This window comes from Halichoerus grypus, chromosome 12 (genome assembly GCF_964656455.1).
Source record: "Halichoerus grypus chromosome 12, mHalGry1.hap1.1, whole genome shotgun sequence".
Taxonomy (NCBI): Eukaryota; Metazoa; Chordata; class Mammalia; order Carnivora; family Phocidae; genus Halichoerus; species Halichoerus grypus.
The window spans coordinates 90,564,417-90,583,162 of NC_135723.1; the positions used below are offsets into that span (position 1 = coordinate 90,564,417).

Sequence of the window (18,746 nt, forward strand, 5' to 3'; positions counted from 1 at the left end):
GCGGAGAACAGAGCCGGGGCCTGGCCGGGTCCTCCCCACTCTGAGACAACACTCTCGTCCTTGCCCGACGCTACCATCCATACTCAAGTGTCCACTGCCCAGAACAAAACGAGTCACTCTCTGCCCACTGGGCTGTAACCTGAAGGACATGTTTGGTTCCAGCAAAGTTAGAAACCAGTACGCTTGAAGAATATCCTAAATCCATGCAAATATGACATATCAGGTCTATTTATAGAAAAAAGATATTCCCATTTTGGGTATTTGACACTGATAACTTCTCCTGCTCTCTTTGGCACATCTACTCTCCAGCTCTGTCCCTTTCTTTTGTGAATATTTGCAAGTAAACTATGTGCTAGGCATGGAGCTGAATACTATCGAAATTAATCCTCATGATACAACTGCTAGATCTGTACTGATAACTGTCATCATCCCCATTTCAGGACAACAAACTGAGGCTTCGTGGGCCGCCACGTTGACCGGGAGAAGGCACGCTGTGTGTGGCTACGACCATGGTGCCCCGAAATGCAGAGCACCCAGGAGCACCCAGAAAATGAGGACTGACTCAGAAGGCTGGCCAGATGAGGCAGCATTTCGTTGACCTCATTAGCTTGAAAACAAGCTGACTGATGGCCATTTCTACAACTCCAAGGAGCTAGTGTAGACAGCGTGGACAAAAATTCACCCAGAAAAAAAATGCTTCCAACTGGAACGTGCCAGGATGGAACATACTACAAAATACCGAAGGCTAATCTTCCAGGAACCGACTGAAAAAGTGACGAGGCATTCTAGTGTTTTGCACCTGGTAAGCATGATAAGGGAGGCTTGGGCCAAGATCATCATTCAGGGAAAGTAGTCACCAGCACCCACACAGTTCTTTGCGGGAGGAAGGCATCAAAAGAACAAATAAGCTTTCGGTGGAGCTCACTGGGGAAAAAATGTTCATTGGATCCTGGGGTTTCTCTAGTCAAGTAGACAACAGACAAATGGAGTAACAGTGACACTACTTTCAGGACTGTACTACCATCACTGTCAATGTATCTGCCCCGCCCCTTGGGGACATGGGTATAAACACAGCTCAGATCCTATCATTTCATACACTAGAAAGCTTAAGTAAACATAGTATACTTTGAAAAGTAAGCACAATTCGGTTCTTCATTTCTGCTCTTCTACATGACTACTTGGAGACCAAGTCAGGCACCTGCCAAGCCCTTTCACACACTTACCTGGGGGACAAGTGACCGATTTGCAGGCATGAAATCTGTGATAGCTTCATCCCCGGCCAGAGGAGCCATGACACACAACCTTCTTTGATGACCTCTTCTGACCCATCCATGTACAAGCAAACCAGGGGGTTAGCCTTCTCCCCTCCTCTCTCCTTTCTTGTCACTTTCTTATTTCGAGATGTTGTAAATACTTAGAATATTCTCTGAGGCCAGAGAATCTCAAGCCAAGTTATAGGTAAATCTCAGTAAAGAGCACTCTTCCTCCTCAACATATACTCATCTCTAATGAGGCTTCAAAAGATAATTAGATGATGATCACCAACAAAGCCCTCCAAAGAAACCACAGGATCAAAGGATTATGTGGTTATAGTCAACAGTGAGATTTAAGAAGGGGGGAGGAGAGAGAAGAGCAGGGTCAGGACACATAGAAAGTGATATAACCTGATCCTGGAAAGCCCAGGGGTTTGGGTTTTGTTTTGTTTGCTTGTTCTGTTTTATTTTGTTTTTTAATCAGCAGTGATTGTCTGTTTTCCTAGGAAATGTGAAAGAAGGCTAGCCAAAGAAAAGCATGCTGTCATTTTTATTCCTTTCCTTTCACACAGTCTTTGGGGAGCACCCAGTGAGACCACCATAAAAGGCCATTTTTTTCCAGCACATTACCAACTGAATTTCTTTGGAAAAGGACCAGGACTAACCTATCTTCTACAACAGGGAACAATGTTAATGAGGCTACAATGGAATTCAAAGATGCGTATTGAAAGTTTCTGTTTGCCAACACCACATACTGCAGCGAATGTAACAGATTTGTATAGAGAAAATCAATTCTGTGCCAGGGCACAGGATAGAATGGGGCAACATCTCTATTCACTGGGTTCATAGTCAAATAAGAAGGCTAACACCACCCATGGGGAAAAAATTTTGGAATACACTCAAAAAAACAGTAAGTGAATAGGGAAGGGAAAATCGTGGGCATTTGAGTTGTCGGGAAAATTCATCATTGTTTGTCCTTAGAATCTATGGAGGTGGTTCCAACATGCAGGAATTAATGAGCACCAAAGAGGGGCTTGAATGAAAGACAATGAAGGTGGTCTGCCAGGGAGATGGTAGGAGGTGATACAAACCATATGGCTGGGTGAATATAAAGGAGATGAACCTGGAGAGGGGCCCACAAGCAGGGGAGTAGAAATAATTCACTAAAGCAACATGAACTAAACCAGGGTAAGAAAGGGCCTCAAAAGTGAGCACTAAAATGTTTGAATCTAATTAAAAAGCCAATGGGGGATTGGGTAGTCAGAAACAGAACATGGGGCAAAAAAGAACACTCTCGCAACTTAGCATTAGCTAGCCCAAAGTCATTGCAAAGTGGCATACTGTGATGGCCAACATTGAAAACTCTTCCCAGAGAGGCAATTAAAGATCCGTGAGGTTTCCATCAGTATCATCAGCCGAGTTTACTTTACTCATTGCATTTTACTAATAAACAACTTATAGAAAATACAGGGAAAAACATCTAACTTTTCAAATCTACATTACTATTCTGGTCATAATATTGTCTTCCTGTTTTGATATTTCCTTAAGGAAATAGCTACCTTTCAAGAATTCTACCTTTTTAAAAATGGATGTTATTGACAGGAACTTGTTTCCTTGATTAGTTTCTTCTCCTCATGTTCATTGGATCCTGGGGTTCCAATTATGGAACCTTGATTATGGAAGTATGAGCATAGAAGTGGATCAAGAACACATCTTTGAATTGTTCTGTGTCAAGGGTACTGGTCACTGATATGAAAAAATACATATACCTCATTTTTAATGATGAATTACTGCCCAATAATTAGGAGATCTCCATTCAACTGAAAGAATCAAGATTTCCTACTACATGAGCTCAACCCTTCACAATGCTATTGAGGGACTGTATGGAGGAGTGGCTGAAAATGGGACCTGGATCTAGATTACCTGAGTGTAAATCCAAGTTCTAACCTTTACCAGCTGTGCATGGGACCTTGGAAAATCACCTAAAAGGTCTGTGCCTTAGTTTCCTCATCTGTGAAGTGGGAATAGTAGTATTACTATGATTGTTTCATAGAATAAATATATCTAAAACATCTGGAGTAGTTGGTTCAGTACATACTAGTTTGGTGTGACCTAAAAGAAAGCATTTAACCTCTCTGAGCCTGAACGGAACATACCTTAGGACAATGCCTGGCACTGATTAAGTTTTAATAAACACTGACATTTTTTTAAGTTTTAAGTACGTCTAAGAGTATATTAACCCACATAGTTCCAAAGGAGTAGTTGAAATTATTTTGCTGAAACACAAGGACCCAAACCTTAATTAATCCCTCCATTCTGAGTTTCTCAAAAATCAATTATTCTTGTTTTAATTTTTCAATTTCAGGAGATAGCAGAAATTTAAAAATATATATAAGTTCCAAGATGTTTAACTTTTATTTGAATAAAGATGAATATAGGCTTCTCTTTTTGATAATAAGGGGAATCACAGACACTAACCTTCCCTAACAATTTAAGTTAAGATGATGGATTTTTAAAAATCAGGAAATATGGGAAGGTGGTGGTAATAGTTGCAGCAGGCTTTTTTGTTGTTTCTTTTTTGTCTTTTTCTCAAGTTTTTATTTAAATTCCAGTTAGTTAATATACAGTGTAATATTAGTTTCAGGCGCAGAATTTAGTGATTCATCACTTACATACAGTACTCAGTGCTCATCACAACAAGTGCCCTCCTTACTGCCCATCTGGAACTCCACATAGAGAGAGAAACTCGGTAAAAGAACCAAAACACATGGTCAATCCTTAAAAGGAGGTAACAAGATATCCTCATAAACTTCAAGATTACAAATGGCTGGGGAGAGGCCATTAACAGCCCAAAGACCTGCATTCTCCCAGTGTCTGCACAGGGAGGCAGTGGGGTGGCTGACGCACCTGATGGCAGGAATGCCACAAAACAGCCAACAGGTGGTCGTGGAAAAGTCCAGGGTGCCTGTATGAGAACAGCCGCAGAAGCTGTTCCCATTTCCTTGACAAATCCATGCAAGGAGACCCAGTAAAAACTGAACTACCCAGAGCATTGCAGCTCCTGGGAACTCTCAAAACTGACCACCTAGGACGCCCCTTCAAGACAGGACCCAAAGTGAGGATGAATTTCTGAGTAGAATACACACTGAGCTGAATACGGCTAATAGGAGTAAAGGAAGAGGTCTGGATAAAAGTGAGGATATGGATCAAAGCCAGGAAGTCTGAGAAAGCAAGCCATCACATTTCAACAGGACACAAAACCAATAGAAAAAAGAGCCCTCTGAAGTGAGAATAGCTAACTGAACGTATTTTTCTTCCCACAATTCAGAAAAATGAATTTCATATAAAAATAGCAAAGAAAGAAGTAAAATATCCTATGAAGTTATTTTAGGAAAAAAAAGAATAAAGAACAGAATAAAATCTTAGAAGCAATGAAAGTGTACCACAAAATCTTGCTCAAAAAATAGTAGCATACTATTTCAAATAAGCTTAATGGCATTAGTAAAGTGATACACAATCTCAAGAATAGCATGAATCAGAATAATACAGAAATGAGGCGATGTCATTCAACAAAGAACTAGAAATAAGTGAAAAACTCATTTTCCAATGAAGACAAACTAGAAGGGACACAGAAACAAATTCAACCAATAAAGTCTGAAGAAAAGTAGAAGAAAAGTAGATAAAGAAACTCTTAAAAAAGTAAGGAAAGGGGCAAAAAAGAATGTGAGAGGAAATGACAAATATTAAAGATACATAGAGAAGATCAAACATACAAAAGGAGCTCCTGCAGAAGAAAACCAAAGCGAAAGAACAGAACACATATAAATACTTTATTCAAGAACACTGTTCTGAATTTCAAAAATGAACTGCACATTTAAATAGCGTATCATGTATCTGAGAACTGGAATGTCTCAAAATGATCTACACCAAGGTATATTTTCGGAAAGGTATTGGACATTAAATAAAAATATCCTGGGGCACCTGGGGGGCTCAGTAGGTTAAGCGTCCAACTCTTGGTTTCCACTCGGGTCATGATTTCAGGGTCGTGGGATCGAGCCCCGCCCACATTGGGGAGTTGGCTTGTGGATTCTCTCTCTCCCGCTCCCTCTACCCCTCCCTCTGCTCATGCCCTCTCTCTAAAATAAATAAGTCTTAAGAAAATATATCCTTTGGGTATCTAGAAAAAAAAAAAAAGAATTTTATAAGGAAAATACCCAGACTTTAAAAGCAATGCTTTATGCGACATGTGACATGATGAGTCTGTATGGACCACAACTAATTTTTAAGGTAAAAGTCCCAGAAAAGCTATTACGTGAAACAACTCAAAAAAATAATGTTTTCAAGAGATTTTCCTAAGGGATCTAGTGGAAAACGTGGTTCAGAAAATCAAAATAACTAGAGAGACTTCAACATAATGACTTGTGATGAGCATTAATTAGTTACTTTTGCAACTAGGTCAAAAATGAATATTAAAAGGGAGAAATTATAGTATGCAGTGGCTATATGATCTTAATACCAATATATCATAAATCAATAAAAATGCAAGGAAATATGTTTTAATTCCTTTCAGTAATTCTAACTGAATTGTGTGGGCTAAAATAAAAGATTGAGCACATATATGTGAATATACACACGTATAGACGCACACACACATATAAATCCTGAATGCAAATATAATTGTCTTATCTCTGCTCAACCAGAAACAATGAACTAGTAGTATCTAGTGCCCAAATTGTGGTCTTGAAATACTAGTTTTCATTGAAAGAATCTAAGAGGTTTTAGAGAAATGACGTGTAGGGCAAGAAGCAAGAACTACAAAAGATGAGCCTGAAACATCTTGTAATGCTGGGTATCAAGGAAATTATCTAAGAATATTAGGATAATGTTAGGAAGACTTAGAAGTCAACAAGAAGGGACTGCCTTCTTGCCAAAGATAGAAAAATTTAAACTTCGATAAGAATAATAACTGCAATGCACTGAAGCCCATGAAATGTGTTAAAATTCATCGGGTGCCTGGCTGGTTAGATCAGTAGAGTATGCGACTTGATTGCATGAGTCGTGAGTTTAAGCCCCACACTGGGCATGGAGCCTACTTAAAAAAAAAAAAATCAGGAATTCATCAAGATTTTTGAACTTGGTCATTTTTTACAGTGATAGGGAATCAACTAATTATCTTGATAACCAGATAAATAAAAGGACAGACTTGAACATTTATTCTGTTTTCCTGTATGGGCCTGTTTCACTGAGTAATCAAATAGTAGAGGAGATGAAGTGGCTCTTTATAAAATGACAGAAGTGGAAAACTCCCAAAGGTAGAATTAGAACAGCACAATTTTATAACCCCAATTAATAAATCTAGGTACTGGACATCAATAAAACAGTGAAATCCAGACATCACTTGCCCTTGATCAAAGAACACATTCTCACCAATAGACTTGCCAAAATCAGACCTGAGTTTGATCAGGCCTCTGTGCGTCAGTGTTCATTCACTCAGCAAAATCCCCCCTGCGTGAAAGTCTGCAGTTCAAATGGCCTGAGCACTTCAAAGATAAATTCTAAGTAAAAGAAAGGAATAGATGGAGAATGTGTGTTTGAAAGAGACCCAAAAGACATACTATATTTTTTTAAATGGGCAAGATGAAACTATAGTATCTAGAGTGTGCTAGATAAAATTAGAGTGAGTGATAAGATTTTATAGATATGCAAAAAAAAAAAGAAAAAGAAAAGAAAAGAAACAAAACAACACACAAAAAAACAGAAGCCAAGATAATGGTTACTTTTAGAGCCTGGAGACATGCAATTAGGATGGAGACACATGGAAGGAATTCCAATTTTTTGGCCTGAGTGATGGTTATGAAGGTATTACCATGATAATATATATATGCCTATATATATATATAAATATAATATGCCAAGCTGTATATTGTGTTTCATTTTACAACAAAAATAAAGTAAAGCTCATCATACACACTCACTCCCTGCTATTAAGAGAGACAGTAAGAAATCCATAAATCCATTAAATAAAGTGAATCCACTGACCCTAGCAGATGAGCAGGTACCCAAACTACCTGATGCCCTAAAGGTTTCTGCCACACGCTGAGGATTTTGAGCCACTCTTTGATGTCTGTGAGACATGGGATACACAGAAGATAAAGCCAGGAACCTGCCCAAATAGAACCCCACATAAAATTGTGCCCCTGAAGAGCTAAATCAGTATAGATGAATAATAAATAAAGCCTATAAGGGATCTAACAAGAAAACTTGATGTTGTGTGGACATAAAACCAAAAACAAGGAAACTCTTACGTGAATTTATTGCCATCAACTGAATACTATGCACTCTGAATTAATGTCTCTGCGTTCCCTATGTAGCTTAAACAAGAAACAGACAAGCATACACACACAAACTCACCAATGGAGAATTTAATTTAAATTAATCAAGTTTGGTAGTTTTCTTTGGTGATTGGCAAACCTCTCTGAAGGACTTAAAGAATTCTGGTGCATAAAGGTCCAAGGAAATGAGTGGCTCAAAGAATAATCTAAAACACATAAATACAAATCAGTAAAAAACAAGAAAACAACTTTGAAGAAATTATCTAGGATGCATTCCAGAGAAACAAGGAGAAATAAAATATAAAAGAGAGTAGAACACATACAGGATAGCATCAAAAGGTCTATCATGCATCTAAACAGAATTTCAGAAGGAGATACACAGAGAAGAGAAAGCATTCAGGTAACGTTTGTATACTTAAATTGTCTTTGTTAGGGGGCACCTGGGTGACTCAATCGGTTAAGCGTCTGCCTTTGGCTCAGGTCATGATCCCAGGGTCCTGGGATCCAGTCCCTCATTCGGCTCCCTGCTCAGTGGGGAGCTTGTTTCTCCCTCTGCCCCTCCCCCCTGCTCCTGCACATGCTCTCTCTTTCTCTCTCACTCTTTCTCAAATAAAAACCTTTAAAAAAATAAAATAGTCTATGTTAGAAAAAAGTAGAAAAAAGTATAAAAATAAGCCAAATGTTTAGAATAAAGGAAATTATAAAGATAAGAAACCAATGAAACAGAAAACAAATATATAATAGAGAGGACCATGCAGCTAAAAAACAGTTTCTTGAAAAAAGCTATAAAATAATGAGAGCTCCAAGGCTCTGTGGGGGGTGAGGGAGGGCAAAGACACAAAAAAAGAGAAGCAGGCACATTCTCTATTTCTCCTTAAATCAGTATTGGTAACTATTTTTTTAGGAATTCATCTATTAAAGTTTTTTTCATTTTTGGCATAAATTTTTTATATCTTGTTATCTGTTATCTCTTTTAAACAATATTAAGAATGAAAAGATAGATGTAACCTCAGATCTCACAGAAATTACACAGATAACAAGATATAAAAAATTTATGCCAAAAATGAAAAAAACTTTAATAGATGAATTCCTAAAAAAAATAGTTACCAATACTGATTTAAGGAGAAATAGAGAATGTGACTAGCTCTTTAAATACTATGAATCTGCGATTGAAATTTTCCCACCAAGGAAATGCCATCCCTAGATAGTTTTACTGATGGGATCTTCCAAAGTATTCCAGAGATTGATAAACCAAGTGCTATACAAAGTCTTCCAGAGATTAGAAAACAGGGGAAAATTTTCTAGTTCCTTTTATGAAGCTAGGTATACCATGCATGCTCTGTACAATAGAAAGGAAAATGGGAGGCCAGTCACACAAATGACCATGGACGCAAAAATTCTAAATAGAATAGGAGCAAACTGAATCCAACAATATATACAGGAGATAAATATAATAACCAATTTGAATTTATCTCATGCATATGATACTGGTTTCTACTAGAAATTGAAGCACACCGTAACACCAAAGAAAAAAATCAGTATCTCAAAAGATGAAAAAAAAAGTATTCATTTAAATTCTAATGCCTGTTGAATCTAACACATTTGGATGAAAGGGAAAATCCTTAAGAGGCTATCTACAAAACAGGGCTGTTCACCTCTCAGTGAACTTCACACTTATTGGTGACTTATGGATGGCAGCCACTTTGAGATCAGGAAAAATCGATGATGCTGACTATCTCTACTTCTATTCAATACTGTACTGTTCTAATCAGCACAGAAAGGACCAGAAAGATATATAACAAAGCATAGTCACTGGAAAGAATGAAACAAAATTCTCATTACTTGCAGATGATAATGCCTCTGCAGAATTCCTTCCTCATAAAAGACGCTTGAAGTAAAGTTTATGAATTTAAAAAGTTTAGCAGGAACCTTGACTCAAGATTTTGAAGCAAGAACCTTGAAACAAGATTCCAAGTGAATTTCACTTTACTGTGCCAACAATGATCATTTAGAAAATACAATTTTTAAAATAGAAAAGATCACCAAAAAATGTAAAGTACCTAGGAATATATTTAACAACAGATGGCCAAACCCTTCATGAAGAAAATTATGAAATTCTATGGATCATAAACAATTAAATGTAAACAGATACGGTTTGAGATGGAAAGACTTATTGTCATAATATCAATTCTCTTTACACTGATTTTTAGATTCATGCAATTTACATGAAAATTACAACACAAAACTTGGTGAAGGGCTTCTAAAATTTATAGGAAGGAGCAAAGGTCCAGTTTAGACATTATAGAAGAAGAACAAATTTTAGAGTATGTGCTCTCCCAGATAGCAAGATTTACACCAAAGTTAGAGCAATTAAAACAATGTGCATTGTACAGGAATTGACATATGGATCAATAAAACAGAAAAGAGAATCTAGAAACCCACATATAGGGGAAGATAGAACAGGCTTTGCAAGTCAGTGAAGGATTAAACAATAATGACTGGTTATATACATGAAACAAATCAAAATAAAACTGGATCTTTACCTCTCATCAAACCACAAAAGCATTTCCAAAATAATGAAGACACAATTGAAGGTGAACACTACAAAAATAGTAGAAGAGATAATGGGAGAATATTCTTAGGATATTCTATCCTATGAAAGGATTTCTTTAGAGAACATACCAAAGGTAGACACCATAGAGAAAATACTAATAATTTGATTACATTAAATTAAAGAATAACTATTCCTCAAAAAAAGTTTGGAAAGATAAATCACAAACTGGAAGAAATTGCAACACACATAGTCAACAAAAAACTTTTACCTAGAATCTACAGAGATGTTTATGAATCATTAAGAAAAAGACAACCCAGTGGGGCAAAAAATGGGCAAAAGAAATAAAGCGACATTTCATAGAAAGGTAAACACAAAAGGATTATATAAAAAGTGCTTAATCTTATGTGTAATCATTTGACACACATTAAAACCCCAAGATACCATTTGACACTCCCACTAGATTGGCAAAATATTTTTCATCAGTTAACATCAAGAGTTGGCAAGGATGTGGGTCAATGGGAACTCTTCTTAACTGCAGTTCTGAGAGTAAACTAGAATGATTACTTTGGAAAACAACTTGTCATTATGTGATAACTTAAATAGGTGTATAACCTATCACCTAACTATGCCATCCCCAGGTTTAAACCCTAGAAAAATGCTTACATATGGAAGCCGGAGGAGTTATGAAAAAGAATGTTCATAATGATATTGTTTGCAATAGCAAGAAAACAAAACCAAAAAACCTGGAGTCTATACAAACATTCATCAGAATTTGGATAAATAAATTGGTATATATTATTCATACAATAGAATACTATACAACATGAAAAATTAATGAAATAAATATGGCACTCAAGGATGCATCACAAAAATATTTTGAACAAAAGAAGCAAATCACAGAAGAATTTACAACAGGATTCAATTTATGAAAGTTCAATATAAGCCAATCTATATATGCACACATACACACACATTCATATGTGGAATATATGTATATGTAGTAAAATGATCAAAAGAAACAAGGAAATTCTTAGCAAAAAAGCAGAATAGAGGTATCTCTGCAGGAGAGGGAAGGGAATGTAAACAGAAAGGGAAACATGAAGCTTCTAGAGGACTACAAATGTTTTATTTCTTAGGTTGGGGGCTTGGCAAGCAATAGTTCCTTTTGGTTATCATTTAAACTGAGCTGGTAAATGTTCTGTACATTTTTATGAATATTATCTATGTCAGTAAAATTGCATATATATATATATATGTTTATATTGTAGAAAAAAATCAATCTATGATTTTGAGCCAAGAGATAGTTATTGATATATTAGAGAGCTTTAGGCCACCGCACAATGTGTCATTTGGGGGTTTTATTTTGTTTTTGTTTTTGTTTTTTTGCACAACTACTGCAAAGTAAAACTGCCTCCAAGTCCAATAGTAGACTCCTCTTTGGGCACTTATGCTAGTGATTGTGGTCGTTAAAATTTTATTTCCGATACACCTGCTACTCCCCTCCTTGTCCACTGCGTTACTGTTGCAACAAAAAAGCGACCATATAATGTGAGAGCCATTATTGCCAACAGGTCTAGGAGCGAGGACAGGAAGGGGATGCCTGCTTCAGACTGCCAGGGGAAGCAAACAGATGGTTGGCTGGCAAGAGTCAGTGACTGTCCTGTATTTGGGAAGTGAGCAGACATTAGCTGGAAGATAATCTTCCAGTGCAGGGCCATAGGTAGCAGGTGGCAGAGAGACATTCTCAGAGGCCCCCCAAAATAAGCAGGCTAAGATGACAGAACAGAATCTGAGAGCTCAGGCAAAGCAGTCTGGGCACGGGAATGGCTCCTGGGGCCATTTAAATGATGAGGTGATAGGCACTGAATACTGAGGAAACTCCTAGGGCAGGGCAATCAGTCACTGCCAGGCTTATCTTCTGACAAGGGGTAGGACTCCAGCTTGCAGCTGTAACATTAAAACGTAATGTTTCCACTGGGATTTGGTGTGGCAGGTTTCCCTGAAGCTTCGGTTTCACTCAGTTAACTAATTATGAGAGAATGTGACATTGGTATTTACTTTTTCTACAGGGACAAATCATTCCCAGCAGGAGAGACAGTTTGTTATTTTTGTTCTGTTTTGTTTTGTCATTAAAAAGAGATTACTTACACGGTAGTAAATAAACTCTTGTTAGAGGGAATTTTTTTTTCCTCTATAATTCTATCACTTCACCTTAATGCTGACAATCATTTCTTTTGGTTTCCAGAGACATGGTACATAAATGAGCAAGAAGTGGGTATTAGAACTGGGTTTGAAAATTAACTCTACCACTTACTAGCTGTGTGATCTTAAGCAAGTTATTTATTTAAGTACCACGAGCCTGTTTAACACATCTACTGTGTACTATTTGTTCAAGATGAAATGAAGTAACATAGTTGAAGTACTTTAGCACAGTGTCTCTGCATAAAAAAAGTGCTCAATAAATTTTAGCCTTTATTCTTAATGACTCTGATATTATACAAATAGGAACATTTTACATTTCATTTATGCCTTATATGGTCAGTTTTCTATAGGACCCCGCATCTAATCATGAACTGTATCTTCACTTTGTCACTTCAAGCTGCACTGTGTATTAACCATCTTACTCCTCCTCATCCAGATATAAGGTTTCCAATGAAAACACAATATTTAATAACATAGAAGCAAACAGTTTTCTACCCCTCCTCCATCCCCAGTACACCTTTTAACTTTTCAAAGACAGTAGGCAATGCTGAGCAAACATCACTAATCAACTCACATCTCCTCATCCACTGCCTGGACAATAATAGCATTGTGTTTGGGGTGCTTTTAGCAAACTGGAAAGTGATTGCACAGATGATTTCCCACTTGAACTCATAATCCCATGAGGTAGGCAGGGTAGGTATGATGAGCTCCACCTTACAGATAAGGAAGTGGGCTAAGAGAGGGTAAATGACAGAGCCATGACATTCAAGCCTATTTTCTGTGAAAGGTAATCTGTGGGAACTGAGAATGCTGGGCATATTGGACTTCAGAAAATTAGATTTTCTCAAGAACAAGGTCTGTTTTGAAGGTAGCCAGAGCAACTGTTATTAGAGAGAAAAATAAGATCATTGGTAGTAAGCTAACAAAATAGAAAGTCAAGAGGCATGGGGCTTTATATCCCAATTTCACAATCCCTTTGCCCAATGAGCCTCAATTTTTCTATCGCCAATCTGAGAAAGCAAAAATGTTACTCCTTACCATTCTTAAAAGCACACATACTGCAATATCATTATCGCTTACAAATGTAAGCTTGATAGAATATTCAGGTTTAATGAGAATCACAAAAACATGAACAATTAAAAATGTATAAGCATGAGAAAACATATTTTAAGTGCTAGTAGAAAGTCTTGGTGGTAAAAGAAAAGGATAAGAATATTTTACAAGGATACATGGGCTAAAAGCTGATGGGAAATTAGTAAGATTAGACAAGTCAGCACTGAAATTTCACATTACATATTTGAGTAATTTTTCGAATTTGCAGAGTCAAACCTAGACGCATGGACATGTAATAACTTTTGAAGCCATGAAAATATAAAAGCCCTCAAATTTGGATAATGTTTCTTTAACTAATCACATATACTAGTTCTTAAAATAATTAATTTGGACAGGCTATTCATACTGAGCAAGTCTTTCTGGTGATAGGCATTTTTCAAGGACTTCCAATGATGCTACCACCTACTCACCGATAGCTCATAATCCCTTAAGAATTCCTAGCAAACTACAGAATAACAATTCAGAAGTCCTCCCCTCCCCACCCCACTCCTTGTTTAGGCATAGAGGATAAGTTCTAATAGATTGGAAGGCCAAAGCAAACAAAAGTCATTTAGGGGAACCATAGATCAAAATAAAAACAAAACACAAGTTTTGAATCAATGGAACTTGGAAGCTCAAGGATCTCTAAACATGCAATAAAAAACCTAGTCGTACCAACACCAATGAGCAAAATAGCATGCCATAATAGATCATCATTAGGTGGTTGGTTACCTAATTCTGACTTAATAGGTCTACACATGATTTGCCCTATGATCTTCAGAGAATGTGATACAACTTCATGTCAGTATTATGAGAGATTTTACGATATGGCAGAATATGCCTGCCTAAAACTCCCTCTTTGTCCTTAACTCACTCACTTAACAAGCATTTGTTGAATGTTTGCTATTAGTTGGGATCTGTATCAAAGAACTCACAGGGGAGACAGGTAAATCAAGCATCAAATTTATGTGTTAAATTCTAGAAGAAAACTATTTCATGCAGATGGTGAGTCAGAAAGCTCTCAGAGAGGATGAGATGATTAACAAGGTCTCAAATGGTAAGTGTAAACCATGTATATCGCAAAAGGAGTAGACTCCTGTCACAAAGAACAGCACGGATAAAAGCAGGAAACATGAACACATGGTGAGTTCCAGAAACTAGATGCAATACCACATGGCCAGAGCATTCAACATGGGTAGGAGAAGGGGGAAAAGATGCCAAAAGAAGCAATAAGCAGTAGAAGTAAACAAAGATACCATCATTTAGGATTTCCATTCCGCATTAAAATACAATATTGGAAATCTGAATACAATGATTGGTCTATTGATAAGATTTCAGCCCATAGGCAAAGGGAGTAGATTTTTGCTGTAGAACAGTGTGGTGTTATCCAAGTGTACAGTGAACTAGAGGATAGAAAACTAGGGTATGGACACCAGTTTTAAAACAATTTTAAAATCCAAGTAAGACATGGAGAGGTCCTAAGCTACAACAATGGGGGTGGAAAAGAGACTAGAGATAAAAGAAATATAAAAACCAGAGTTAATAAAATTTAGTGACCAACTAGAATAAGGGGATGAAGAGGGAAGCTTACAGCAGCTTTCCTGTGTTATACTTAGCTGGCTGAATGCATAATGGTGCCCTTCACTATTTAGGGACAGCATGAAGAGGAATGCCAGTAGTACTCAGAGTCCTGGTGTATCTCTCTTTTATAAGATTAATCACATTTCACTTTATATTGCAGGAGGTATGTGTCATTCAACCACCCCCTTCACCACTAGACATATAAAGCTCTTTGAGGGGGGAAATTCTGTCATATACCACATTGTCTCTGCAGATGGCCCCAAAAGCATATTTGTATAAAATGATTACATAGTATCACGGACCCACTGTAGACACTTAGTGAACATTTTTGAATGAGTGACTGAATGAACTCCCAAAGTTAGATGTGACAAAACTATTCATTTCATCCTTTGAATGAAATAATTGTGTCTTAACTGTGAATAACTCACCTCAGCTGAGTAACCCAATTCATACCACTACTGACCAGGTTCATTTCAGTCTTCTAATACTTTTGGCAAATTCCAACATCCAGTCTTGAAGGGACTTTTGGGAGTATCTACTACAAACTCTCATTTTAAAGATGAAAATCTATGATCATCCAGAGAAGTTACATGGCTAGCCCCAAGTCACAAAAAGTATCCAGTGATGGGACAGAAACCAGGCAGATACATTAAGCTTCGAAATATCTGTCGACCAAAATGGTTATAATAGATTTGAAGATACTACAAGATACCACATTTAGCTAGGATTCATTGAGTTTTTAAAAACGCATGACATTTCACATGAAAAAAAATACAAGGCCAATGTCTTAGAAACATTTCCTTGAATAATTCTTTCCTCTGACAGTGAAATGCAAGGAATGGAGCTCCACCTTTCATCTTGAATTAGTATAAGTAAGACAGATTCTTACCGTGATCTTCTGAAGAGACTGGTGACCTAAAACGAGATAATAAACATGATAAATGTTTTGTAAATGATACTGATAATTATAAATGCAATAATGATCAAGGATAATCTCCTAGAAATAGTACCCCCAAATTCAATTAAATAGAAAGTCAATATAGTAGAGAGTGTAATTAATTTGTTGGTCGCATGGTATATTCTAATTGATCACTCCCAAAGCTTACCTGGATTGGTTGGGTGGTTGGGGTTAATAAAATTTCAGTCCACTGCACCGTGTCACGGGACTGCAACAAACTTAATTAATTCTGGATTTATGACACACAAATAGAAAAGTCATAGAAATGTGGTAATGGATGGAATCCTGTGATGTCACCAAAGGCCAGGCCTCCAGAAAATGTAAATACACACTAGATTGAGTGTAAGTAAAAAGAAATCTACTTGGACAGTAAAAAATGAGACAGAAGTAAAATAAATGATATGTACCCTTATCATTATTGTTTTTTGTTTTCACTCTTTGTGGAATTTAAGGTTTAAGTGAGCATGACATAGACCCTCTGTGTGCTGGCCTCATAGCTCTAAACCATAATGAGGCAAGAGTGCAACCACTGGAGTCCCACAGAACTTTTATAAATCAATGACTTTTGCATACCATTTGGGGCTCCAATTATGTTAGGAAGGCACCGATGAAGCATCATATCAATATCAATCAATTTTCACAATAAAAAACCTTTCTTTCTTCCTCAGCTGACCACTAATTGAGTTACTCTGAGCAATACAGATACAACCTTGAGGATGAATTCCCCTCAAGCTTGAAAGATACAGTCTTGACTCTACCAGCTCATTCTTTCCTTGGGATAAAGTGAGATGTATAATTCTGTGCTAACAGGTGATAGAATTTTGAGGGGAAAGGCAAGAAACCAGCCAGGAGGCAACCTCTGTTCTAAATGATCAGCCTGCTGGGGACCATAGCAGGAGGATGACAAAGGGAAATGCCAGAGTTTAGTAATATGCCCATGAATATAACTAGTGTTGGGGCAAGAATGATTCCATGGATGCACAGCAGTTGAAGGAAGATTTTGGCTACTTCGGAATGCTTGAGAATGCTTTACTTTATCTACTGATCAGTGATATTTTGTCCATTATGTGACTTATCAGTAAAGTATAAGGACACAGCAGTCATGGTGGGAAAGCCTTGAACTTTCCTTAGTGGCAAAGTGTCAAATCATTTCAACCTTACCAGTCTCTTCAAGTGAACTTTTGCATGTGAAAGCAACAGAGGATCCCCAGATTTGGTAGGGAGAAAACTGGCATCTGGGTGACGGGCACAGGGAGCCCTGAGAGGGAACCTGCCCCAGGCTAAGTCATCCCTACAGCGTCGGCCGCCTGAGAAGTGCCACTTGGCCTCCCCAAGTGGAGCGGATCTGGACTCTCTTTGGGATTCCCCTGTTTCACACTATCACACACCCATCTTCCCCACTGGGCTGTGAGCAAATAGAAAACTAGGACCATTTCTTACATAGTACAGAATGGGCCTCTGATTAACATATATTGAATTGAATTAATGTTAGCACCACCACACTGGGTGTTTAGACTCAAACGCATTTTGGAGCACCTCAAAAAAATCATCATGTCACCTTCAAACCACACACAAGACAGGTTTGCCAAGCTCCTAGGCCAGCCATGAGGGAAGGGCCTAGGGAGTGAGACAAGCTCTAGGATAGGGATAATGTGAGCACTCCCAAAGCCAAAAGACATCCAATACACCCAGCAACAGAGACCCACAATCTGCCCTAGTGGTTAGGAAAAAGAAAGGGGGAGAGAGTGCTGAATAGAGGTGAAGGGATTGAAAGGTGAGTCTAATGAGAAACATATATTTGAAATAAGATCATTTCTTAAGATGCCTAGGGCATAAAAAGAAGTCAGCAACAAGGTAACATCTTCAACCCTGGTGTTTTCTGATGGGAATTAAGCAAAAACACATCTTGGATTGTTGGCAATTAATTTCTCACAGAGCTCTGGGAACAAAGAAAAATCCATGCCAACAGATAACTAAATGTCTCAGGTAGAAGGCTTGTGAAGCACGGCTTTTGGTGCCTTTTGTGAAAGCAAAGCACTAATATTAAATTTGAAAAATTCCAGATGGCTTCGTTAAAGTCCCGGGAGGATGCAATCGTCCAGGCAGTGGGGAAGAACTATCCATTTCAGAGTGTTTGTTAAGGATTAGTCATGTTGAGTTTCTGTGTGGAATGTTTCCCACATGCCTGGATTTGTGGAATTTTAAGACATATGGAGTATTTCAATCCTCACTCAGTATTTCACCTTTCACTCTAACGAGTCACTAAATTATACTACTGAGACATGCACATCATCCATTATTGCTGTAAAGGGGCATAAAAAGTTTTACAGAACTTAGCCCAGGAGAGAGGAAAATTCATGAAATCAGCAAGAGAAGTAGTTATTTTTAAAACAGAGGTTGAACCCCAGGAACAGATAATCTTCCTCAACCTGACAACTGAGGAATGCAGGAGAGTTCACTGCTCATTCCTCCCACTGTACCTGCAAGACTTGTGGTTCTGTTCTAGGCTGTTTACTTCTCCTCCATCTGCACTTTATCTCGGGGATAGCATTGTTCTCACAATGCAAATTACGACCAGCATTCAAAGAACTCCAGGATTTAGAGTTCTCGCCTCTTTCCTCAGTACCAGCCTTTTATGACAGTCTATAGAATATTTACACTTGATTTTGCTTCATTTTGTTTTGTGGGTTTTTTAAAAAAAACATTTTTATTTACATTTCATTCAAATTCAGCAAATAACAAAAACAAAGTCCTGGATTTTAAAATCTCTCTCC

General features: G+C 37.6%; 2 protein-coding genes across 11 annotated transcripts in view; both read right to left on the reverse strand.

Moving 5' to 3' along the window:
* The window catches only part of PTN (pleiotrophin), a 486,673-nt gene that overhangs the window by 162,203 nt on the left and 305,724 nt on the right, over positions 1 to 18,746 (reverse strand). The gene's annotated exons all lie outside the window — the stretch shown is intronic.
* Positions 1 to 18,746, reverse strand: part of DGKI (diacylglycerol kinase iota) — a 419,644-nt gene that overhangs the window by 31,992 nt on the left and 368,906 nt on the right. For all 10 annotated transcript variants that reach the window (XM_078059602.1, XM_078059609.1, XM_078059607.1 and 7 more), the window contains one exon: positions 15,904 to 15,929. In XM_078059602.1, coding sequence (XP_077915728.1) covers positions 15,904 to 15,929 — 26 coding nt within the window. The remainder of the gene's footprint in view (positions 1 to 15,903; positions 15,930 to 18,746) is intronic.